Genomic DNA, 26,857 nt, shown 5'->3' with positions numbered 1-26,857 from the left:
ACAGTACTTTGTTTTCTGTCTTACTTTTCCCAATGGTAAAACCCAATGAGTTTTTCTTTCTACACACAGCTACAAGAGAAAAGATCTTCGAACATAAGCTGTCAATGCCAGTCTCAAAAAATTATAGTGGCCCCAAATCATGAAGACAAATACTCTCTGGCCTCAAATTATATTTCACAAGTTTCTCTATTCATTGCTAATTTGGGAAACAAGTCTTTTGAGACCAACTTTGTATATATTAAAAAAGGATATAAATACAAAGGAGGGGCTTTTAAAAGCCATCCAGGGTTCCATTGCATTTAGCATCATGAAAATGGCAACAACACTGGCAAAGCCATAGTCAGGGAGACTTACATCTGTGTGGGCCATCTTGGGTTCGTTTGAATTCAAGATTGGAAGAACTTCTGGTAGTGAATTCACTCGCCTGCGAGAGCTGGGCTCCTGGATCTCCACGGAAGCAGTTATGGGGATGGGGCGCAGTTTGTCTCTGATGTTTTCCTGCAAAGTGTGCAGCGATAAAGCTAACCATGGTGAAAACGCAAGAGGGGAACTCCTCCTAAATGATGACTGTGTGTTGATTAACAGGCTGCTAGAATCAATTTCAAAAAAGCTATGTATGTGGCCATAAAACCCAACTGCTCCCCTCTGTAAGAGCCAAAGTGACCATCACAGTCCCCACCTGCAGCCAGAGGGTTTCCTCCATGCAAATCCGCTGCTTCTGCCTGTTCAGAGTCAGTTCTTGAGTGTACTTGGGCTCAGTAGCTTGGTTTCGAAACTGAACTCTGGATGACAGCCCAGATTTCCTTCTTTCTTTTTCAGCTTCCAGGGTGCCCACAATTGCTAGAGAAAGTTAACAAAATGACATTAACTTAAAGCATGCTCATGTACCATCCGGCTGCAAGGGGGTTGACCTCCTTTTAAAATATTTTAATTCCTCATAACGGTTTTTCTCAGTGTCTTTGCTGCTCTCCATATTTCCTGGTCAGGTACATTTCAAAGATTTGTGATGTTTAGAATCAAACTGTCTTTTCCTTCCCCCTGCTGTCAGCAATGTCTTGAAGTTAAATTTCCATTGGGCCACCTGGGGGAGCTCCAGAATAAGTCAAAACCTTCCTGCAGCAGCGACCAAGAATCAATCACTTGTGGATGGATTTTGGGAACCTACAGAGTAGATAACCAAACACACCCCAAACTCCCTCGGGACTCTTTCCCTTCAAAGTGTTTGTGCTTCAAGGACCTCGGGGCCTTTGCTATTCAAAAAAGGTCTCTGGGAAGCAGCATCTCCTGCCAGCTCAACCGGAACCTGCATTTTAACAGCATCCCCAGGTGATCTTATACATATTCAAGTTTAAGAAGTGCTGATAAAGAACAGTTGTCTAAACAAAAAAATAACATGTATTAGACATAAGAGGTCTTGAGAGTCAGATGAGAACTTTCATTAAAAAAAAAAAAAAAGGAAAAAAAAAGATGCTAAGTGATGTTTCTTGCAGAGGCTGCTGGAGGGCCTGTTTGTCAACAAAATGCAAATGGATTCCAATCTTAGCAGTCTAGGACGGCCTGCCCTCTACCAATGGAACTAAGAGGCAAGCCAGGATTTGGATGATCAAAATCTCATTTCTGGACTTCAGAAATGAAGTTTTTCATCAGGTCACTGGATGTAGCTGCTAACTATGTTTTTCAGGGCTCAGTACTTAAATTACTTAATTCATTAAGCACTCACTAACCACTGGCAGGGAAAGCAAATCACGGGGTGCAAAGGGCTGGGGAAGGAGAAGGCCGCAGAGGGAAACACTCTACCATAGAAAATAAAGGAATATTCCAATACTCATGCAGGGCTAGGAGCCATCTTTTTAAAAATTTTTTAAATTTTAATTTTTTGGTAACAGGGATGAAACACAGAGGACCTTTGCCCTACCCAGTCCTTTTATTTTTTTGGGAAAAAGTCTTACTAAATAGCCCAGGCTGGTCTTGAACTTGTGATCTTCCTGCTCAGTCTTCTGAGTTGCTGGGATTACAGGTGTGCATCACAATGCCCAGCATGGAAGAAACCTTTACGAAAGCATCTATTTTAATAGTCTCTTTGGTAGATGAAGAAAAGGAGGCTGGGGTCATGTAGTGAGGGACAGAGGCATCATCAGCTCTAAGTCTCTAATATAAACACAAGAGATGGCAGCTTTATCTAGCCACTTAGATGCCCAGGTTTCAACTGTCCCTAGACCTCTGCATGGGTCCCATCCCTTCCTCTGCTGGCTGCATTCCCTCCTTTCCCACCATCCCTGGCCTAACCCTACTCCTCCTTCAGATCTCAGACTGGACATTACTTCCTCCAATTAGTCTGTGCTGGCCTCTCCTACACCACCCCAGAATGCTCCATGTCTCCAGTCCTGCTGCCCACTTCACTGAGATTGCCGGATTGTCTTCTGCAGCAGGGCCAAGCTCACCACTGCATTCCAAGCAACTAGCACAACACCCAATAGAAAAATTATCTGCAGAACAGGTGAAGAGGAGTGAGAGGAACTGCCCCCGAGTCTACACACACAGTGACTTATTCTTATGCTGAAATGATTGATAGCTATTCAGATATGTAAGGCCAAAATTTAGAAACACTGACAGTTTTAATAGTCATTTCTGTGTCTATCTGAAATATTCTTAAATGTCACAGCTGCCAAATGGAAGGCTCCTCCATTTTAGGCCCTCCGTAGCCCTGACACCATCCATTTATCAGTGACCTGCTACCTTCACAATGAACCAGTCGGCTCACATGCCGACTGCCCGCTCGGCAAAAGCAAAGGAGGGTGTGGGTGCATTAAAATCATTTATCTACCAAACTCACTCTGACCCTCTCTAGCCCTCTAAACTGTCCACGTCATCTTAAAATCCCTTCATGTCACTTTTGCTGACTTTTTGAGGGGGGAGCCAAGTAGAATGCTCATTAAAGTTCAATTATGAATATCTGTATGTATGGGACACTACATTTGAGCGTTTAATATCCTGGTCAAACAATAAGCTCACATTTTGGGATATTGGGAGAAGATTCTAGATGTATTGAGTTATGCAGCTTTGTGCAAGCCCTATTTAGCCGCTTCTAATACTATGGAAGTACAAGCTATGAAAAATAGTGTGCTCTGAATGCCTTCAAAGAAAAAAGTTCCAACATAATGAGACATCAATAAGCACCTGGTTAATGGGACAGTCAAAGCAAACACATGGCATCAAATGTTGCATTGAAGCTAGGAGAAAGCTTGTGATTTCTCTTATACAAAAGATTAATTTGGAAGAAGGAGAGCTCTGATGAGGTTTCATATTTGTTTCATATTTGTGAAACAGAATGGCATGAAAAAAATGGCAATCAGCATGGAATAAAAAATGTTTTCCCATTTCCTCTCCCCATCCAAGAATCACTTGCTTCTCGTCTCTCGAATCCATGTCAAACAAAGGAAAAAGGCCTATTTTCCAGGAAGTGTAAGATAAGTAAGTTAAGGTACTGTATTTGGGTAAAATAACACCAACGAGGATGAGAGGATGAGAGATCCAGAGGAGACATGGTATATGTCGTCCTGTCATTAAAAGCGGTGCAGCCAAGGCTGGCTGCCCCAGAGAGCAGAGAGTTCCCCTGCACACTGGGATACATCACACCAAAGCCCTTCTCACAGTTCTGCCAGTTCCCCTTCAGAGACAAGACAGCAGGAGACAGCCCAGTAGAAAGGGAGATGGGGAAACTACCTGGAGATAGATTAAAATCTGGAAGGAAGAAGGCTAACTAGGCCTACAACAATGAGAAGTGGGTAAAGACAGACATTTAAAAACCTGCTATAAACAATATGTTTATTTAAACTGTTACTTCTCATAATTTATTAAATGTTCCCGCTTTCTTACTGGGTGTATTCAATACTGTTACATGAAACGTTATATGAAGTTAAATAAGAATGAAAAGTACCCCTAAGAATACAGTTGTGACCTGGTGTGGTGGCACACACTGTAATCCCAGTGACTCAGGAGGCTGAGGCAAAAGGATCACAAGTTTGAGGTCAGCTTCAGCAACTTGGGTCCTAAACAGCTTAGCAAGACCCTGTCTCAAAAATAAAAAATAAAGAGGTTGGGGCTGTGGCTCAATGGTAGAATGCTTGCCTAGCATGTGTGAGGTACTGGGTTTGAACCTCAGCACCACATAAATAAAATAAAGGAATCCCGTCCTTCTACAACTAAAAAAACGTATTTTTAAAAAAATTTTAAATAAAAAATAAAAAGGGCTGGTGATGTGGCTTAGAGGTTAAGCACCCCTGGGTTCAACCCCCAGTACCAAGAAAGAAAGCAGTAATGATCTGTGTAAGATTTACCACTGTGTATCCTAGTCCCCCAGTGTGGTTATTTTCTTCTATTTCAAAGAACCACCTTAGTTTATTTGAATTAAATTCTGGTACATTAGAAGGGACATCTTTTTTTTTTTTTTTTTTTAGTTGTTAATGATCTTCATTTATTTAATTATATGTGGCACTGAGAATCAAGCCCAGGGCCTCACACATGCTAGGTAAGCACTCTACCACCAAGCCACAACCTCAGCCCAGGGGACATCTTTTTAAATAAAGAAAAGAGTAATATTTTCAATAACAAAAAGAAGCTTCAAGCTAGGTATAGTGTTGCATGCCTCTAATCCCAGTTTAGGAGGCTGACGCAGGAGGATCCCAAGTTCAAAGCCAGCCTCAGCAACTTAGCAAAGACCTATGCAACTTAGTGAGACACTGTCTCTAAATAAAATACAAAAAAAGGGCTGGTAACATTCCATTGTGTATATATACCAGTTTCTTTATCCACTTATCTATTTAAGAGCATCTAGGTTGGTTCCACAGTTTAGCTATTGTGAACTGAGCTGCTATAAACATTGATGTGGCTGTGTCACTATAGTGTGCTAATTTTAAGTTCTTTGGGTATAGACTGAGCAGTGGAATAGCTGGGTCAAATGGTGGTTCTTGCACTTTTGGTGCTTGTATTCTTGATAACTGCCATTCTGCCTGGCATGAGATAAAATCTTAGAATAGTTTTGATTTGCATTTCTCTAATTACTAGAGATGTGGAACATTTTTTCATATATTTGTTGACCGATTGTATATCTTCTGAGAAGCATCTGTTCAGTTCCTAGGCCCATTTATTGATAGGGTTGTTTGTGTTTTTTTGGTGTTAAGTTTTTTGAGTTCTTTGTATATCCTAGAGATTAGTGCTCTATCTGATGTGTGTGTGCCACAAATTTCTTCCCAAAATGTTGGCTTTCTCTTCACCTCATTGATTATTTCTTTTACTGAGAGGAAACTTTTTAGTTTGAATCCATCCCATTTATTAATTCTTGATTTTATTTCTTGTGCTTTAGGAGTCTTCTATACACATGATGGAACATTACTCAGCATTAAAGAGAATAAAATTATGGCATTTTCAGGTAAATGGATGGAGTTGGAGAATACCATGCTAAGTGAAGTAAGACAATCCCAAAAAACAAAGACCAAATGTGCTCTCTGATAAGTGGATGCTGATCCATAAGGGGCAGGATGGGGGGCATGGTAAGAATGGAGGAACTTTGATTGGGCAAAGGGGAGGGAGGGTAGGGGAAGGGGAATGGGAGCAGGAGAAAAGGTGAAATGCGATGGACATCATTCCCCAGTACATTTATGACTGCACATATGGTGCGATGCTACATTGTACACAACCAGAGAAATGAAAAGTTGCATTGCATTGTGTACTATGAATCAAAATGCATTCTGATGTCATATATACCTAATTAGAATAAATAAAGGAATAAATTTAATTTTTTTAAGGGCTAGGGATGTGGCTCAGTGGTTAAGTGCCTCTGGGTTCAATCCCTAGTACCAAATAAATAAATAAATATATTAAAAAAAAAAAAACAACCAAAAACAACAAAAAAAGAAGCTTCAGAGAATTCATTGCTCAAGGCAGGGAAAAAGATATGAGAACAGATTGACCCTGCCCTTCCCAAAGCCTCCCTTGGTGGTATCCATATTACAGAACACTGAGCTGAGATGGAAATTCCCTCATTCTTTTTCTCTTTGGAAAAAGAACTCCCCCCAACTCCCTGTGGTACTAGGCATTAAACCTAGGAACTCACAAATGCTAGGCAAGCTCTGGGCTACACCCCCAGCCCATTTTATTTTTATTTTGAGACAGGCTCTTGCTAAATTGCCAAGGCTGGCCTCGAACTTGCGGTCCTTCTGTCTCAGCCTTCCAAGTAGCTGGGATTACAGGTAAGAGCCATCACACTGGCAGAAAAGTATTTTCTTTAAATTCCCATGCCTTTGCCTCAACTCTAAAGCTGGGTCAGGTGGCTCAAAACTATAGGTGTTGCTGTTACTAAAACATACCAGAGAAGACCTTAGCTACCATTGGTATTTTAGAGCATAATTAGCCAGGTCAAAATTTGTGGCAAAAATCCTATTTTGGATTACAAAGAAAGGAGGCAGAACACTACAAAGCCTTTATCACATTTTTGGCAGTGGGGAGTGGGTATCAGAAATTGAACTCAGGGGCACTTGACTACTGAGCCACATCCTCAGCCCTATTTTGTATTTTATTTAGAGACAGGGGCTCACTGAGTTTCTTAGTGCCTCTGTGCTTTTGCCGAGGCTGGCTTTGAACTCGTGATCCTCCTGTCTCAGCCTCCCAAGCTGCTGGGATTACTGTGCCCAGCCCTTTATCACATTTTCATTTGGTTACCATCACTCCAGGCACTGGTGCCTAATAGAGGCATTGCTTTTAACTGATAGAAAATAAAAATTCAGAGGTTAGGGCACTTGCCCTGGACTGTGGGGTCAGAGACACTGCTAAAACTAGAAGCAAGCCTCAGTCTCTTCACCCCTCCCTACCAGCAGGGGCTGCCCTTGAGAATACAACTTGGGTGTCCCAGCCTCAAAGCCCCTGAGAGGGGACCTTGAAGGAGCAACGAAGCCACACCCTGCTCCGGCTCCTTAGCCCCTTTCCACAACCACCACCCACCACCTCACAACCACAAAACCAATTTTCCACATTGCTTTTCAAAGACAGAAACGGAGGAAACCGTTGTGGTAGCAAATAAGTATTTTTCCAAGGCATTCTGTCTCAAACCATCTGCTTTGGAAAATTCAAATGGGGACCAAATGCAGAGTTTTTCCTGCCTCACTGAGCTGCATCCTCTTGATTAAAAGGGGAAACCACAAAAACACTTAATTCTTTAAGCAAGAATTTATGGACCCACTTTCGACAGTGCAGTTTTGTTTTTCTGTGATGTTTGTAGAATTTTCAATCTGGCAGAGAGAGAATATATATTTTTTTAATGTACTAGGTACTTACATATTGAAGGATTATAACCAGCGGGTTTGGCAGTATATTCAAAACAGGCTTTAACCTTGAGGCTGTATGAAATCAAACACGTATTTCTTAAAAGATGTATTGCTGAAGTAGGAAAAAAAACAACACTCTCCCCAGCTCTCCAATCCCCCCGCTGCCCACTGATGAGTAAAATGTCATATATTCACTGGACAGATTGCTCTTTTCTTTGCCCAGCATGCCCTTAATCTTCCCTGTGGCTCCCCAGGGCAACAGGGTCACCATAAAGCAGAGGAAACTGAGCCAGGCTTCTTGGAACCCGGAATAACTCTCACCATATTCCACTTGGCGCACCGCATGCTGTTTTTTGGCGGAGGTCAATTCTGCTAGGAGTTACTGTGATAGTTTTCGCAATGTTAATCACAGGCCGGGACCTGAAGACAAAGGAGTGAAAAACAGCTCAGCCTTTGTTACCTTGAATATGAGATTCATTCACATAGTACATGGCCTTTTCAGCTGTCCTGGTACATCTTAAAACCCACAGCAGAAATTTGCACATGTGACTCCCTCATCATCATCAAAGCAATAACTGTTGATATAAATGTATATCACTTGAAGGATACAATATTTAAAATTATACAGTATTTAAAATTTACAAACTTATGAGTAATACATACAACATGTAAGTTTCACAGTCTTGGCACAAATATCATGCCTCTGATATACCCAAACCCCCTAACAGTCTATGGGTTTGTTACAAATATTATCTAATATTAAATATTAAAAAGTTTCAATTAAATGGGAGCTTTTTATGCTTATTGTCCTGTACACTGCTTTGCCTAATTCACTGACATCTTCAAGGTCTTCTCAAATGTATACACTGAGATCTCATTCATATTTTTCCACAACTAATGGCTACACTGTGTCAATGCAGTGTTCTTTATTTAATCAGTCCCAATTGGTAGACTTTATTCTTGTTAGGCTTTCTTCTCTGACAAATATCACAGCACAAACTCACACATCCACGTGAGTTCATCTGTAGGATGAATTCCTAGCAGAATTTCTAAGTCAAGGAATATATACATTTAAACATTTTTATTTAAATTTATTTTAACATAAACATTTGAAAATTCTACACACATAATTATACATATGTAAATTCATAAATATATGAAACTTCTATAGGGTCCCGTGTGATGTTCTGATACATGTGTAATGTGAAATGTGTCAATCAGGGTACACATACCGATCTGCTGAAACGTTTACCATTTATTTATGGTGAAAACATTCAAAATCCTTTCTTGTAGCTTTATAAAATATAGCTTAGTTATTTTTAGTCAACCTATGGTGCAAGAGCACATGCCAACTCTTTGCTCCTATCTGGAACTTAGTCCCCACCGAGAAAGTTCTCCCCACCATCCCTCTCTATTGCTCTCCCTACTCTCTTACTCTCAACTTTCATGAGATCAACTATTTTAGATTCTACCCAAGTGGAATCATGCAGTATTTGTTTTTCTGTGCCTGGCTTATTTCACTTCACATAACGATCTCCAGTTCTAGCCAGGCAGTTGCAAATGACATGATTTCCCATTTTTTTATTGGCTGAATAGTATTCTATTGTATATACTAGCCACATTTTCTTTATCCGTTCCATCAGTTGATGACACAGGTTGTTGCCATTTCTTGGCTCTTGTGAATAGTGCTGCAATAAACACGGAAGTGCAGATGTCTCTTTGAAATACTGATTTCATTTCCTTTGGATATATAGCCAATAGTAGGATTGCTAAATCATATTGTAGCTCTTCTTTTGCGCATGTATTTGGTACAGGAGATTGAACTCAGGGCCTTGCACATGCTAGGCAAGCACTCTGACACCAAAAACTACAGTCCCAGGCTACCCTTTGTATTTTTATTTTTCAAGACAGGGTTTTTGCTATGTTGTCCAGACTGGCCTCAAACTTGGATCCCCGTCTCAGCCTCCCAAATGTCTGGAACTACAAGTGTACACTAACTCGTCTGGTTATTTTTACTTTAAGGAACCCTCTGTACTGTTTTTCCATGATGGTTACACTAGTTTACACTTTTACTAACAGTGTGCAAGTGCTCCTTTTCCTCCACCTTCTTGCCAGCACTACTTCATTTCTTCTGATTTATGAAAAGCCATTCTTACTGGGGTGAGGTAATGTGCATTTTTAATTCTGAGTAATCTTGCCAAAATACCCTTCCACCACATCTCACACCAACATACATCTAAACCTGGGCTGCTGGCAAGGAGTCTATGTATCTGTGAATTTTAGCAATACAGCCAATCCTGAACTTTTTAATCTCCATCTTATAAACATTTGCCCTTCTTTTATCCTCCTCCCCAAAATCCCACCACCTTAAGAAGGTGTAGTCATACAACTTCCTTAGCCCCACAATAACTCTGAGCAAACACTCGAATCCCTCCACCTATTCCCATCTCTCTTCCTCCTGGAACCCACAAACAGCACTGGGGAATTACACTTTTGTCCTGCTCACCATGTGAAACATCTTTTCTCTCCCTAAGTATTCCTCCCTGCTCAAGACAGTCAAAGAGGTCACCATGAGTCAGAGCTCCATCACCGCCACAGGAAATACCAGTCCATGGTGAGCTTGGAAGATCCTGCTCACCTCCATGGCTCCCCAGCCAGAACTCAGAAGGAGTCAATGTATTCAGCAAGGCTGATTTTTGTGAGCTTGTGATAAATCTAGCCATCCTGGAGAAAAGTGTTTTTATAGAAAAATGGGTTCCAAATCCCAAACAGTGAGCTTGAACTTCTGGAATCAATCTATGTTATGGGCTGGAGAGGGCATGAGTCCATTCAGGGCAAAGACAGGGACCAGTAAAAGGGAAAAATGCCCATATTTCCCATTTCTCCATTTTCCTGTCTCTTTTTTTGTTATATTTAGCTAGCTGTTGGTTTCCAAGACACTGATTCAATATATTTTTGAGTTTTGAGAGCATATTTAAAAGGCAAAAACTCACACATTTTTTTTCTTACTGTATTTTAAAATCAGTAGCCACAGATGTAGAGTGTTTTACATGTCATAGCATTAAAGCATTAGTGTGGCATAAATTCTAAAATATTTTAACACATTTCTGCCTTAGGCTTACTTTAACTTCTGTTTTTTAAACAGACAACATATAGTTTTGAGGGCACTATACATAAAAATGAAAAAAAATGTGTCTAACACATAAGGCAAATCTTACTTGGCTGCCTCATGTTTAATCAGTGTTCAAATACCCTGAAGTACTTGTACAATTTAATAGGACTGAGGTTGGGAATATTTAGGTACTATACCCTGTTCTCTAAGGACCCAGCCTTAAAACCTCAAGCAAGTCCTGGGCCTCAGTTTCTTCATTTGAAAAATAAGAGGATTGGTTCTCTTGTTACCAAAGGGTTTTGAAATTTGCTTTTACACTATCTAGGGAGAAAGAAGGAAAAAGTTAATAGGGTTTAATCACCAACCTAGTTATGAGGACTGCAAAGTAAGGACAGTAAAATATCAATTACACCTAGACAGAGGCAAATGCTTATCTAAAGTTTGGTTATCTATTTATGGGGAAAACTTGGTAATGAGATTATTGGCAAAAGAAGTCTAGTGTCTTTGATAGTATGATACCTCACACTAGAACTTTGAATCGCCTTACCTAAAAAGCTTGCTAAAATAGTTGAATGTCATAAACTCTACCTTTTAAAAATGCTGAATTACTTTAAGGCTACTACCTCCGTGAGCAGAGAGAAGCATGCATGTAAAGGCAGCATCTGAGGATTGCTGCGGAACCCCTCCTGAGCATGTTAACCTGGGAGGACACACAGTGCTACCTGCTCTGCTCTCCAGCATGGTGGATCGGAAGGTCAAGGGGATCTTAAGACTTCAAGACTTCATCACCAAGAACACAAGCCACCATCTACGTAGCCTCCTCTCCCCCATGCTCTTTCCCTCCCAAGTCCCATACAGATCTTCATGTATTTGGTTAACTTTGGTTTCTTCCTCATATCCTCTTCTCCACTTATTTTGATATCTCGTACTTTTGCCATCTGTAACTCATTTCCATGGTTCTTAAGTTTTCATGAGATAGCTTTCCTAGCTCTTGCTATTTAACCAGAAATTGATTTTTCTTTCACTGAATCAAAACAGTCTCTTCAGAAGCATTCTTGGAGCCCGGTGCAACATTGCAAACCTATAGGTCCACCCCGAGGCTGAGGCAGGAGGATGGCTTAAGCCCAGGAGTTCAAGACCAGCCTGGGCAACATAATGAAACTCCATCTCAAACAAAAACCGTCCTGGGGTTGGTTTCTAATCTCTGGGGCTTTGAGGGATTATCTTTTAGGTGTGGCAGCTGTGCCTATACCTGGAAATCTTCTGAAAGAATACAGGGCAATGAAAGCATCCCAGTATACAGAGAACACAGCTTTTCTAATTTAGAGTTTTACCATATATTACTGCCCATTTCTCTAAGGTTACTTTTTAAGAAATGAAAACTACTATAATGACAAATAGCTAACAAAACATCCAAATGGTTCATTTTCACTAGCAAAGAAATGCAAATTACATCAAAAGGTGAGATCATTTATCACACTGGCAAAAATTAGGTGCATTATATTCAACATTGGTAAGGCTGAGAGAAAACAGGCCCTCTCCATGAACAGAAACTGTTGCACCTTATCTGAGAGTATATGTACTAATGCAAAAAAATGCTAACCTATATTCCCAGAATTCTATTTCTAGGAATTTTTATTAAAAAACATCATCACTCAGACATGAACAATGTACTATGTATTCAGAAGCATCCTTGGAGCCCAGTGCAGCATTGCAAACCTGTGTGTGTGTGTGCATGTGCACATATTGTTTATAATAAAGATCAAACTATCTAAAATTTTTTATCAACTGAGGATTGATCCACTGCATATGATGGATTAATATTAAGTCATATTACATGTCTGTATATATGTTTGTATTGACAAGGAAAAGTACCCAAAAGACATGACATTTTTACACACCAGAGAAAAGCAGTTGTAATATGGCCTTTGAAGATCCTAAATATACAGAGATACTCAAAACTGCTAAAATTTGTTTTGTAGAGGATAAGAATACTTATGAACTCACACTTTCTACAATTCTGTTTTAAAATAAGGATCTGCTTTTATAATAAAATTTTTAAAAATAATTTTTTAACAGTGATTCTCAGTAGCAATGAAAACACTGGGGAAAGGAGATTCAAAAGTAGCTGATGGGCACAGTCACAGCCTTTCTGGGGAAACTGAGTCAAGTCTTCAAACCTATACAGTAATTTCACTTTCAGGAGGAGTTTGTCACGGGGAAAAAAATCAAGGGCATGAACAAACATAAGCATTGGGACCACTTCTTATAATATGACAGTGGTGGGAACTGGGAAGCAATGTCAATGACCAATGACAGTGTGGTTCAATAAATCATGAATCTGGCATGGGAGGCCTCCCAAGCTGTTAATTTCATTTTAGAAAAGTACTCCCTGGTATGGGGGAAGTCCTCTATGCAGCATGAGTGGACAAAAGCAGGTTACAGGCAATATGTACATTATGATCTCAAGTTGGTAAATATATATATCCCACCAGGAAATAAGACTAAAATCAAATGTTTGGAGTTCAAGAATGAATAGTGAATTTGTAGGGTATTTTTTTCTTTACTTTTTTTTGTACTGTCAAATGTTTTGTTTTGTTTTTGCATCAAAAGAAAGGTTTCAAAGGTGTATTTATAGTTCAAAATGAACAGGATATTACAGAAGTAATTCTATGATGATATTATACCCAGCTCAAAAGAAAAAGGAAATATCTTTAAAATTTATACAAGCTGTTGCCTTTAAGCATGAGTATTACAAATTTCAATTTAAAAGGTCAAAACCTGATACAGAAGAACTTGATTATAGAACATCCTTAACCAAAGTTAAAGAAAACAAACCTGAAAATAGCTACTGAATCTGAGAGGGAACCAACAGCAACATCAGGATAGGAATTTCTATCAAGATCCATATTTCCAGCAATTGAATATCCAAAAGAAGGTGTTGTACCCTCAAGAACCTGAAATACAAAGGACATCAGAATGGATACCAAGCCACCAGAAATGAGCTGATTATCTATGCTTTGAAAAAAGACACGCAAGTTCTTTTTTGAACTGAAGTACGAGTTCACTTATGCTTTATATTAAATTATAAATAAATTACAAATAAACATATAATACTTCATACATTTTATTTCATAAGACTCATGATTTACACAGTATCTCAAAGGATAAAAGAGCAAATTTTTATGTCTATTTTACTACATTAAGTCAATCAGAGCAATGCAAATCACTCCTCCCTACCTTAATATTTTTTAAAAAAAGAAAAATTCATACTATTACAGACTAGTAAGTAGAACAATTCACTTAAACGTAAATATTACAAGGCCAGAAGTCTTGGGTCAACTTTTTGCTGAGACTCCACTTATAGAAATCCAGGTTACCTGTGTTGGTTTGGTATTTATTCCATTTGCGGATCCATGATAGATAAAAACCTTCCCCAAATCATCATAGGGAGCTCCAACTGCAATATCTGTCGACAACACCACAGTTTTACCAACACTCCAGTACAATGTTTTTAAAATAAGAAGACACAAACATTCATTGAAATAACCAAATAATCCACCTATAAATCATTACCATCTCATAATTTGTTATCTACCTGGATAGCCATCTTGATTAATATCTCCAATATTTTTTACTGCAATGCCAAACATAGAATCTTTGGTTCCATTAAGACGAATTGGCTTGACATTATTCCATCTGCCTTGCTGGTTAATGTAGACATACACTGCACCTCCAACTTCTCCATCTCTGTCAAAATACTGTGGGGCTCCAATTACTATATCTTGCCACCTAAGAACATGAGGGGAAAGAACTATGAACCATTGGCTAACAGACCTGTAAGCCTGGGGAGAATACAAGCAGCCCAGTATTAAGGACAAACAAAAAGATAAAATAAGACCTCAAATCAAGATTTATGTAACACCAGTTAAAACATTTTAAAGAAAAATCAAAGTAGCCTATAATAATTACCCCAAGAAAAGTATTAAAGGTAAAAACTCAAAGTCACTTCCTCAAGTTACAACAGTACAGCAGGATTCCCAGCAAAGATCTCACTACTTCACACCTATCTACCTGGCACCAGTTACCATAGATTATTTACATATTGACTTTGTCACCAGTCCCTATTTTTTGGGTGGTGGTGGGAGGTGCTGGGTATTAAACCCAGGAGCCTGTGAGGGCTCCAATACTGAGCTGCACCCAGGCTACTAATCCCCACCTTCAAGGAGACATTCTGGATGCTCTATGGCCCCTTAGGAAACCACAGAACAGAATCATGTAGATGTAATTTTCTGAGTTAATTATTTTTTCAAGTTTTAATTCTCATGAACCCACGTTTCCAAGACATGAGTAAACACTTAGCATTAAACGTGTAATCCTACACCCTAGTTAGGATAATGAATATCTGCTGCCATACAAATGATGAAGATGGGGTGGGATGGTAAAAATCTAGCAGCAGATACAATCTTTACACCCACTAACCTAAAAGGATGACTGTTCTTAAGAATTACAAAAGGTGGTAATAAAATCATCTCCTACTTCCTTACCCGTCTTTGTTGAGGTCCACCACTGCCACGTCATAGCCAAATGAAGAGGCCAGACCTTCTCCATCAAATATGTGCTCGGGGAGAAGATGTGCAGACTTCATGTCTCTTTTTAGCAAAACCACAGCTCCACTGTGATTGGCTCTTGGTGCACCAGACACAAAAGTGATCTCATCTTTAGAAACAATACCTTTCCCTGAGTCCAAAGAAAAGCCTAGAAAAACAAAATAGAACCTCTGGCATCAATCCTGTATTTCAGGAAGTATAGGCACTGGTAAATTCCATCATTATCTTCTCCTCTGGCTTCCCACCCAGCTCCCCTCCTGACCATCCTCCAGCTACCATATTTATAATGGGAGTTAGAGAGCTGAGATATTTGACACTAGAACAAAGTACTAGGGCTACTTCTCTGCTTTCTGTGAGTTTTAGGGCTTTTAAAGAAAAGTGCCTATGTTATTTAGCATTTGTGTAATTTGAATTATGAAGTATTCGTGTATCTTAAGAATCAGTTCAAATCCTACTTTAATATTAAAACTGATAAAAGGACAGCAACCCATATACTCATCATCCATGTTCATCAATCTCCTTGGTAATCAGGCAAGAACAAATGCCAGCATCATTAATAGACCATAGATAGCACTGCATTATTTTGGATGAACTTAATTCTCAGACACAAGCATGCAAACAAAACCATGACTGATGATACACAGTATTTGAGAACCTACTGTGAACAATAGAGGTGAGTAAATTGTCACTGGTATCAATTACATTCTTGCTCAAAGGGCAGAAAATGTTGAAATACTGAATTATAAAGCATTAGGTAGGATGTCAGATTACAAAAGCTGAGATTTGCTGGCCAGCAAAAATAAATGGCCATATCAAACTTCTTAAAATTAAGCAAATCTTTCTATATAAGGGTGAGGCAGATGTAGAAAAATATAAGCTCACCCTTCCTGTAGGACTTTATTCCTGAAAAGCTTCACCACTACTGTTGCAGTTCTCAAATTGTGAGTTGAAAAATATGATGAGCCACAAGTTTAGAATAGGGTGATATAATTGAATCCAGCTCTGAAAACCATCTGGCAGCAGAGCCTCAACCAATGGCATGCTTTTTGTGTGTGCTTCACTTGAAATGAAATAGAAAATAAAAAGATTTATGCTCTGTATGGATCAAAAAAATTTTTAAATGACCATGACCAAGACAATTTATTTGTCATCTCAGAGGTCACAAACCTAGGTAGCTATTCATCATCACATCGGGGGATGTGTCAGGCTGCTCCCTGGGAGGCCGTGTTTTATAAACAAACTGATCGGGATCTGTATAGGAAATGCTGGTCAAAAACAGCAGGCCTGTACACATGCACGGGATGGAAGAGATTGAAGAAAAAAATCATTATGCTTGGTAAGAGGCAGGAGCACCGCTGCCATTCTGGCTGGCGGATAAGGCTGCTACCATATCCAGTGAGCTACCCTCCCAGCCAGCTCCCCAGACCTCAGGCAGATCCACTGTATTCCCATTCTTCTCTTCAATCACAGCTTCACACACAACACACACACAAGTAAAATGGAATACTACCAACTGATTTCTTTCTCAGACATTCATATTGAAGGAAATCCATTCTAAAGGTGGCAAACGTGTTTAAGAAAATATGTTTCATATTTTCATATGTTCTGACAGCAACTATGTTTAAAATCCACAGGCATCTGTCATAAAAGCCCAAAATATTGGTTTCTTGACCAGAACAATTAAAATTAATACGTCTCAATCCCTAAATAATACATGTAAAGAAAGGCTGTTGGTTAACACAACCATAAATAAAATATTGTTTTGTTGCTACTCACCTTGAGGGCTTTTACCTTGAAAACCCACTTTTAATACTTGAGGCTACAAACCCTTGACCCCCCCCCCCTTCCTGTCCTGCGAGGACACTAGTAGACTATTCACATGACCAGCTGCTCCCCAGCTTCCTCATTGTCAGGAGGATTTCTTGTCTTGGCTGAGGGATTACTTATGTGGTGGCCTTGGGTTAGAAAATTAAGCTCCCTGAGCCACAGTTTCACTCAGCAGTTAAAAAAAAAAAAAGAAGAAGGAGGAGGAGGAGGAGGAGGAGGAGGAGGAGGGGGAGGAGGAGGAGGAGGAGGAAGAAGAAGAAGAGGAAGAGGAAGAAGAAGAAGAAAAGGGGACAGGGGACAGTAATACTTATTCATAGATATATAAGGCACTGCATATAGCACACAAGAGGCTTTTAACAAACAGAAAGCATAATTTTCCTCTTCTTTTACACCTTCATAGCAAGTTTTTCTTCGGGAAAAGAACAACATATCAAAAGTATTAATTCATAGTACCATTCATACATATTTATGCCATTAGAACAACTTAGGTATGTTTACTAGCACATTGTTTCAAATTATTTATGTACCATACTCTAGGATTTTTTCCTTATTTTTAACCTTCCATTGTTTCAATAATATCTCCAGCATCTGGGTACTTTGTCTTTTTTTCTTTTTTTTTTTCAAAATAGGTTACTATTCAGGTTTAGAAGATTTTTTACATTTTTTCCAAGAAATGCGCAGTAATTATTCTTTATGTCAACTCATCCCAAGAATTAAAGCTTTTAAAAGCCTTTGTGTAATTACCATAATGCACAGGAATAATTTAGAACGCCCATTAGTAATGCAAACAAGCCTCAGGAGTTAAGGAATTGGCACTTAGACACAATCCGGGTGTCCTCTGAGCTGCTTTTGCAGTCCCGCCCACCCTCAGCCCAGAAGGCCTTGTGCCACCCGCCAGAGCCCTGTGACATAGGAGCTCCAATCCAGACGCAAGGGCCAACCCCTGAAGAATGGCAATCACAGAGGAAGGAACTGGAGGTCTCAACCTACCACTTATGAGTAACTTTGTAAGTTAGTTCTTAAGAGCATCTCCAGAGAAAGGCCTCAAAGGCAGAGGGAAGGCAGATGGGCCTACTGTGAACACCCAAGCCACATATTCTCTTGGCCACATGAATGGCCTGCCTCAGGCCACCACTGGTTCAGGAGACAAACGTCAAAGTGATAGAATGGATGGTTTGAGATGATGGCAAGTTTTTTTCTCCCCTCTTTGAGGGAGCCCAGATCAGAAGGGAAGGTTCCCAGGCAGTCAGGTTACCTACAGATCACCAAGACTTATTAAGCTCCAGCAACTGCAGCCAAGGCCCCTAGCTCCTCCTGTCCTATCTCAGCCTGTAAGGGCAGGGACCCAGAGCCCACTGAAGGAGAGTCGCAGTGTCTGAAAAGGTAGGCATGCCACCTACACTCATTCCTACCTAAATAACTGTTAGCAGGAACAGGAACGAGACTTTCATCATGGTCAGTCTCTCCACCAACTTCATAAGGCCCATCTTCAAAGATGTTCATGTCAAAAAAAGTGTTATTCTTTTGCTCTACTCGAACAATCCCTAAAGGAATGAAATGGTGAAACAACAACAAAAAGAATGAAGATGAAACAAAATAAAATAATGGTTCCTAATAAACACCCCCCCCCATGTTATCAGAGAGAACAGGTAGAAAAGTTTAGAGGAAGAAAAGGAAGAGGAAAGACATGACCTTAAAGGTTGTTAGACATGTTCATGTAAATTTTTATGTGAATGAAATCTGTTCTAGTAATTGGAAAAATGCCCCATGCATTTTAATGAACCATCTTTATAATTCGATGAAATTAGAAGAAAAATGTAATGTTCATGCTTAGTCAACAAAAATCTTTACAGAAAACTAATTTTTTAAATGATATGAACTTGATATAAATGATATTTTATGTTCTCTATAATCCTAAATTAATTTTGCTTTTCTATAATGTAAAAGTATAATATATTGGATCATTTCTTTATATTGCTTGAACAGAAATTTCATCCAAAAAATTATTGCAGTTATTATAAAGTTTTCATACAGTAAATACACAACTTTTTAAAAAATGCCAATATTTTAAATCAGAATGGGTAAAGCAGATAAGATATATTTACCATGAGTTAAAATACATAGTTGGCAGGTGTTTTCACTGTTTTGTTTGTTCGATGGTCCTAGGGATTGAACCCAGGGCTTCATACATAGTAGGCAAGTGCTTTACGTTGGAGAAACGTTCCCATCTCTTCTTGCTAAAATAAAGCTATTTCTAAATCCAACGTGTCATTTCAATTAGGTCAAAGCAACCTGATGATTTGTCTCATGAAAGACTCTTTTTGGGGGCACAGTGGGCACAGGAAATTACTCTCCAAGGTTACAATGACAGACACACAGAGGACATGTGCTCAAGCATCACTTGCGATTGTAAATAAAACTTGGAAAAATTTTTTAATGGAAAAGGGAAAATTTTTCTATGCCTTTCTTAACTGTAAAAATGTTACACAATTTTAAATAAATTTCTCAAAAAAAAGTTTAATGTCCGAAACAGATGCATCATGCTTTTTAAAAAAATATATATAGCAATTTTCTATAGTGGCTTAATTTGTTCAGAGAAGTTAAACTTTATCACAGGAAGTGACCAGGTGTATCCACTCAGAAAATGTGGGTATTTTCATCTTTTCCTACCAGTGTCTCCTTTTACTCCTTATAATAAACAATATCATTAAACAACTAACAATTTTTATTAGTAAAACAAGGTCATCTGAGACAATGTATAATGAAAGAAATGTTCCTATTTTCCAACTGTTATTGGTATCCACCACTTGATGCTTTTCAGTTTTCAGATCACTTAAAATGAAAACTAGTTTCATGAAACAGACAAATATAAAATAATAAAAGTGACTTATGTTAATTACTCTATTACATTAGAAAAACGTTAACTACTCACACTAATGTAGCATACTAACTAGAAGAGGGAAAAATGTAGACATTTTCTTTATTCGTTCTTAATCATGTTAGACATTTCAACATCCTAATCCTTTTTTATAATACATAAATGCCTTATAACACATTTTAACTTGAAATATACTAAATGTGATGCACATTATAGGAATTATACAGACATTCTAATATCCGTTTCTGTAAATATAAACACCATACCTTTCCAGTTATAAGTACCCGGGGCTCCAAACACAATGTAATGAAAGTCTTTAGTAAAAGTAGCTGCTACACCTTGCTGGCAAGAACCAAACTTTTCATGGCCTCTTAATCGGCCATCACAAAAACTCCAGTCTCCTCCATCCATATCATCTTCAATTTTAAGATTCTGACTCAGGACATAACACCTCCCAAAGATGTCTCGAGACTCCTGCTTTGTGTTAACATGTTGCCTTTTTTCATATCGATGAGCACATGTCTGCAAACACATGGAATAAAGTAGCTCATTCATGTCTATAGACCTTGTTTTAGAAAAAAAAAAAACAAGTTGAAAAAACTGTCAATAATAAAGAGGTCAATTCTAAATAGGATGATTAAACATGTCCTCTTCCTAGGATCAAATTCCAAATCAGCAAATCTTCCCCAAAATGGTACTAAAGAGTCTACTAACAAAAATAGAAGAAGGAGGATTTCTGCTTATTCTCACTCAGAATAATGCTTCAATCCAAATATTGAATGCCAGAGTATTCACAGGCAATTTGTCTGTAAATTTACTTGTCACATAAACAAAGAGAAACACTTTCCTGCTTCATTTTCTTAACTTAATTGGCTTTTAGTGACTAAGAAACTTCTACATCAGTGTGAAAATAATTACATTCTGGAAGAAAGAAATCATGGACTTGTTTTCAAAAGAATCAAGCAAACACAGCTAAAACAAAGATATTTTCTTTTTACCTACACTATTTCCTTCTAATAAGTCCTAATTTACACTCTGCATTCTGAGATTATTTCTGGGAATATGACTATTTTAAAAAGGCAGAGAGAATTGTCTTACCAGAAGAGATGAAATAATCTCTATAATCTCTACAGGGTAGTCTACATAACATAATCTGGGTATCTGAAAAATATTTTACAATACCCAAGACAATTTCCCATAATTCACGCCTTAACTATAAAAATTCAGTGTTCATTAAAATGTTAATTTTTCTCATTTTCTGTATAAATTTTGCTATAGCAATCAGATTTTGAAAGTAAGACAAAAAGATCTTCATATCCTAACGTGGAAGCAGTTCCAAGGCCACCTAGCATAATCCATCTAACAGACTCTCTTTTCTTTGCTACAACTTCTATTGGAAGAAGTTCAATGTTAATGGCTTGGAAATAAGATGTCCTCCAAAAGCTCCTATATTAATGCAGGAGATGAAATGACTGGATTATGAGAGGCTGCATCTAATTAATGGATCACTCCATTTCACGGATTAATGATTTGAACGAATTGCTCGGTGGTTACTATAGGCACATGGAATGTAACTAGAGGATGTGGGTCACTGGGGGCATTCCTTGGGGGTTATATATTTTGTCCATGGCTCCTCCACTTCTCTCTCAGCTTCCCACCACCATGAGCTGAGCAGCTTCTTTCTGCCACATACTTCTCTCATGATGTTCTGCCTCATCTGGGACCCAAAGCAATGGAGTCAGCCAATTATGGACTGAACCTCTGAAATCATGAGCCAAAATAAACTTCCTCCTCTAAGGAACTTCCTCCTTGTTCTTGTCAAATATTTTGGTCACAGCAACAAAAAACTGAATAACACATTCAGAATAAACAAGAGTTTAAAATTACCTGATATTACTTTTCAAGATCATTCCCACATTTTTTATAACTTATCTATAAAAACTAGAATATTCCTACGACAGAAACCACGTCTAGTTTTGTTTTGCTTTTTGTTTATGACCATCTAGAGTTTTAGGAATACTTAGTAAAGGTTCATTGATAAGTTCTTTGAATCTGAAAGTTTGTATAACTTTGATCAAAGCGCATCAGGAAGCACAGGGAAAATGATGGTTGGTTTCTTCTTGAAATCACTTCCTGCTATAATGTAGGAAGTTTGCTATAATGTGCATCTCCAGAGGTAGGGGCTCTGCCTGTGTTTTCCACTGCTGTAAGCCCAGCGCTATCACATAGCAGGCATTACAACACTGGAATTAACTATTTCTTGGCACTTACCACCACTTTGCCCCCTGGACCTTGACTCTGGACAGTGACCCCCATCCATTGATCTTCCTTGCTTTCTGAGGTAGGGTCAGCTGTGGGAAGCAAGACAGGTTATATAGACTCAGATTATAAAATAACAGATGAACAAAAATACAAGAAACCGTTTCCAAATTGCCTTAACTCCAAGTCTAGCTACTCATTAAATTTAGTCAATACAGAAAAATGATTTTTCATCTCAAGAAAACAGAGAAATTGTTATTGGTAAGAATGTATCATAAGCTTCTATAGATAGGGGCATAGCTCAGTGGCAAAGTACAAGCCCATAGGCTTGTACTTTGATCCCCCACACTGCAAAAAAAAATAATAATAAAAATAAAAATTTTATACATAAAAGACATCTCTCTATATGATGGCCCATGTTACCCAACAATCCCCTTTGCCCTCCCTTGAAACCCAAGGCCCTGCATATAGAAAGGTTTTGAAAATTGCATGGCTAAGGAGTAGCCCTAAAAGCAATAATGTAAACTCCAGACTCCAAAGTCCTGTTCCATTCAAACTAACAAAAAGTTGGTGCTTCTCTATGTACTCCTCATTTTTACAAAATAGCATGAATTATCCTTTTCTTTACTAGAGACAAAGATAAGGCACCAGATTCACTCACATTTGACAAGTGAAATCTTTCACCAGTACCAAGAAGAGAGAGAGGTACTTTTTTAGCCAGAAAAAAGAAAAAGCACAAATACCACCATGTGGTCATTTCAGCATCAACTCAAACCCACATGTTATGACCCTATATCCAGATTTCTGCCTCTTTCAATGAGAAGCAAGACAGGTACAACCTTTAATCCTACATCATTACAAAAAGTATAAAAACTAGACACCTTTACATAGACATAAAGAAAAGTGCCAAAATATTAAAGAGTATACTAAATACTGAGGTTACCAGTATATCTTGATTTTTTGCTTTATATGTCTATGTATTTTACAAGTTTTTCTATTATTAGGATCTATTTTTTAATCAGTAAAAGAAAACACCAAATGCTATTCCTATAAGATAAAGAACATAAGCATGAATCTATATATTCATTTAGAATGAGCACATTAAATTAGGTTTGGCAGGAGCATCTCAGTACATTAATGGCTCTGCTCAACCAGTTAAATTAAATGTTAACATGGTCTACATGATGGCAGCTTCTAGACACCCAGAATCCTCAAAAACAAGTCTATGAGAGTGTAGGACATATTTTATCCATGTTAGTCAGCCCTGAGAGTGGTCTGATATTTAAAATAATCTTTTTCAGGGCTGAGGATGTAGCTTACTGGCAGAATGCTTACCTGGTATATGTGAGGCCCTGGGTTAGGTTTCCAGCACCATAAAAAAAATAAAAAATTTAAAAGTCTTTCTCCCAAATATTTTCAACAACAAGTGATAACTTTTGGCTGTTTGGGTACAAGACATACACAATGAATTTTCTTCACTGTTATAAATTTAGCGTTCCAACAGCCTCCTGCAGAACTTCAATATAGCACTAGGTGGCAATGGCAATACATGGTAAGAGTTAAGGAACCAGGATTAGAGGACACAGCAAAAATGCCTCATCCCAGTGTGAGCCAGAAAGTAAATATTTTCAGGGCAAATAAAAAAGTCAGGACCAGAGGTCCTCTCTGCAAGAATAAATGCTTGCATCCTCTCCTTTCCTTCCTCATGAAAAGAGCAAGTAGGGTGCAGGCTGGGGTGGCCAAATGAATACCAAGTGAGGGCAGAAGAACCCACCATCGTTATCAAATTCAATCCGAGTGCAAGGTCCTCGGGAGGTGATGTCACAGCTGTACAGGCCTCCAGTCCTGTTGGCCCTCTGCAGCGGGAGGGCTTCTGCCCGAGGTGCTCCCACCAGCAACCTGGTGATGAAACAGAATTTGAGGACCTCAATTGAATACACATTTAATAATTCAACATGTCAGAAGGCAGAGCTATTGGGATAATTCTTTGTCAGGGGCTCCGTGAATTCTCAGCCAGAGAGAATTCTCAGTCCTGGTTCACACAGCACAAATACACATGACACAGTAAGGCAAAGGAAGAGGGGTCTCAAAACAAAGGGGAAATAAGACTGTCTGTCACAGTGTCAGCAACTCCTGCCAGGTATGATTCTGGTGTTTAGGATACTTTTCAAGAATATGACCTCTGCACCTGAGCCAAGGATGGCATAGGCAACTCGACAGAACAACCCACACCAGCAACCCATTTAATAAGCAATGACATGTCAATCCTGACCCTGCGTCTTCCTGAAGTACTTTTCAACAGTAAAGTACTAGACTGTGACTAGACTCTAGACCTTTAGTTTATCTATTGACTTTGCATAAGATACAACTCAATTAAATTACTCTTTTGCAGCCTCGGCCTCTTTCAATTTTTTTTTTCCCTTCCCCAGCTCTCCTGGGGTGTGATTAACAAATAGAAACTGCATTTATTTAAGGTGCAAACTTGATGTTTTGTCCTCCTAAGTAACTTATTGCACTCTCGTCTTCCCATAGGAGCTCCTCCACCACCATCAGTTCTCCCACAAAGGATTAGGGATGAATTGGGAGTGCCAGGAGGAGAGATATTCCTTCTCCTGCTCATCTGTGTTCCTATTAAGAGGGCCCTCAATTGAAACCCACAATCCTTAAAACTTTACTATTTCACAGCCAGAAGGTTCTTCACTCACCATTGGTTTATAATCTTTGGGGTCTGCCAGACTAATGGAACAACTAGGAGAATAAATAGGAAGAAAAACCAAGGACTGAAAGTTCTGTAAATAAGGCTGGATCTGGGAAAGAGCTGGGAACAGAAATGTACAAACAACAAACTCTCAGAACAGAAAGCAAGCCACTCCTGGCCTTCAAGAGGCCCACAAACTCAGGTGCAAAAGGAAAACAAAACACAATCCAAACCCAATAAAGGACTTGATTTTTGTTTGTTTGTTTGTTTTTGTTTTTCTTTAAACTGATACAATGCAGCTGGTGCAGCAGGAGGCAAGTACACTTGGAAACCCGGCTGCCGGTGGGGGTGCATCCTGCCTAAGGAGGCTCAGTGAGGAGACCCAGGGTTGCCCTTCCTCCCACATCCCAGCCTCCACCTCTAAGCCATCCTTTTTTGAAAGAATGAAAGAATACACATCAAGGTACAGAAATGAAGCAGAAACTTAAGAGACCAGTCAGTGCCTTTGGTGCTAAAAACTTCTCACTAGAAGGCAGAAACAAGGATGGGCTGCCAAGGTCTGCTGAGGTCCACCCCACATCTATCCCACTCATGTTGCTCCTGACCCTGCAAGTTTGGTCAATGGCACTTGTGGGGATGGAACCTGCGCCAGATCAGAACGGGGTAAGCAAGGGGATGGCACATTGACTCTGCAAGCCCTGATTTTACAGAGGGAGAAACGGAGGTCTGGTGGGAGGTTCATCACTCTGCCCATATGATCTCACAGCTACTTGGCAGACGTGGACAAAATTACCTGGGGCAATGTCTCCATTCCTTTAGAATGCTTCCTAGCTAGGAAACAAATCTCAGGATTTTAAGGAGTTCACAACCAGTTGAGAGGGCACAATTTATACCAATGAAACCCTGAAACAAGAACTCTTCCGTATATTGACAGATTTAAAACTAAACCCTGACAAGTTGAGGGAAGGAAGAATCAGCATTACTGCAACTACAGGGGTAAAGGTAACCAACTGCCAGAAGGACGCTATAAAAAAGCAGCCCAGGAGGCCCAATGTTTTTACTGTGTCTTCTCTAGCAACTTCCTCTTCTTTCCCACACCCAAGGAGGCTCCTAAGCTACCTAAGGCAGGCAGGAGGCTGGTTATTTCCATTCACCCCATTTGCTCATTCATTCACTTACTCATTCAACAAACACTCACCAAGAGCCCTCAAGTTGAATAAGGAATGGCATCCACCCCTCAAACTCTTGGTCTGGAGACCCTGAATCCATATATAGGACACTAAACCACAGGGAGGTAGAGGACATAACACAGTGCTGCCCCACTAACACCTGCCTGGGAGGAAGAGTGTCACCAAGAGATGACAGCAGAGCTGCAGGTGGCCAGGTGAGGAGCACAGCACAGCAAAGGATGTAGGGGAAAGCACTAGAAGAAACAGAGAAGTGGGACACAGTGGCATGACAAGCCTGGGGTGGGGATGGGCAGCCTGGTGGGCAGAACTCTGGCCCAGGGGAGAAGGGTCAGAGGGTGAACAGCATAGCCCCAGGCTTCCACTATCTCTCCTTCTGGTGCCCTGCGAGGAACAAGGGATCCAAGGCTTCCCGCAATTTCAAAAGCTGTGGAGGTTCAAAAGCTGCTTCAAGGGAGAGTCCTTCAGGGCTTCCTCTGGCCCTTTTCTCCTTGGTACCTCTAACCCTCAACATGTTCCCTCTACCCTGAAGGCCAACATGTATGTATGGAGCAGCACAGGCATCTAACTCGAATGCACAGGCTGGATTCAGGGGCTGTAGTGAGAAGAGTTCCCATGTACCAGTGCCAAGCTCTTGCAGACAGGTCCTCCCATTTTACATGTGGAGGCTCCTGCAGACGAAAGTACAGGATACAGAAGGAAGCATCAGGGCGGTTTGGGGGATAGAGACAACAAATTCAAAAAGACAACTCTACAAAATAGGGCAATGTATCTATGGGGAATGATGTTAGCTGTCAAAGTCCAGACACATCCTCATCCCACCTTCATGCAGTCTACCCGGGGTGCAGGAGGACTGGTGCTTCACCGCCTTTGGCAAATCCCCTGGTGGTCGTAGGAGGAAGAGTGGATGTGGACGGCAGAGGGCACCCTGCTCTGATGCAACCCTTGCCAAGGGACCACTGCACTG

At 39.6% G+C, this 26,857-nt stretch overlaps 1 protein-coding gene across 3 annotated transcripts in view; it reads right to left on the bottom strand.

The window, feature by feature from the left end:
• Itga6 (integrin subunit alpha 6) overlaps window positions 1-26,857 on the bottom strand; it is a 78,871-nt gene that overhangs the window by 21,100 nt on the left and 30,914 nt on the right. For 2 of the 3 annotated variants that reach the window (XM_046447314.2, XM_046447315.2), the window contains exons 2-13: window positions 23,780-23,904; window positions 22,018-22,097; window positions 20,013-20,268; window positions 18,281-18,412; window positions 14,979-15,189; window positions 14,030-14,223; window positions 13,812-13,900; window positions 13,270-13,388; window positions 7,641-7,739; window positions 7,330-7,391; window positions 680-840; window positions 355-498 (exon numbers count right to left, since the gene is read on the bottom strand). In XM_046447314.2, the coding sequence (XP_046303270.1) occupies window positions 355-498; window positions 680-840; window positions 7,330-7,391; window positions 7,641-7,739; window positions 13,270-13,388; window positions 13,812-13,900; window positions 14,030-14,223; window positions 14,979-15,189; window positions 18,281-18,412; window positions 20,013-20,268; window positions 22,018-22,097; window positions 23,780-23,904 (1,672 nt within the window). Of the gene's footprint in view, window positions 1-354; window positions 499-679; window positions 841-7,329; window positions 7,392-7,640; window positions 7,740-13,269; window positions 13,389-13,811; window positions 13,901-14,029; window positions 14,224-14,978; window positions 15,190-16,208; window positions 16,326-18,280; window positions 18,413-20,012; window positions 20,269-22,017; window positions 22,098-23,779; window positions 23,905-26,857 lie in introns of all 3 variants that reach the window. The other variant, XM_058580187.1, reaches the window with a different exon arrangement.

This window comes from Marmota monax, unplaced genomic scaffold, assembly GCF_021218885.2.
Source record: "Marmota monax isolate L192 unplaced genomic scaffold, Marmota_monax_Labrador192_F-V1.1 WCK01_AAM20220418_F8-fsc00007, whole genome shotgun sequence".
NCBI lineage: Eukaryota > Metazoa > Chordata > Mammalia > Rodentia > Sciuridae > Marmota > Marmota monax.
The sequence above is the reverse complement of the archived record's forward strand: the minus strand, read 5'-3'. Positions and strand labels throughout refer to the sequence as shown.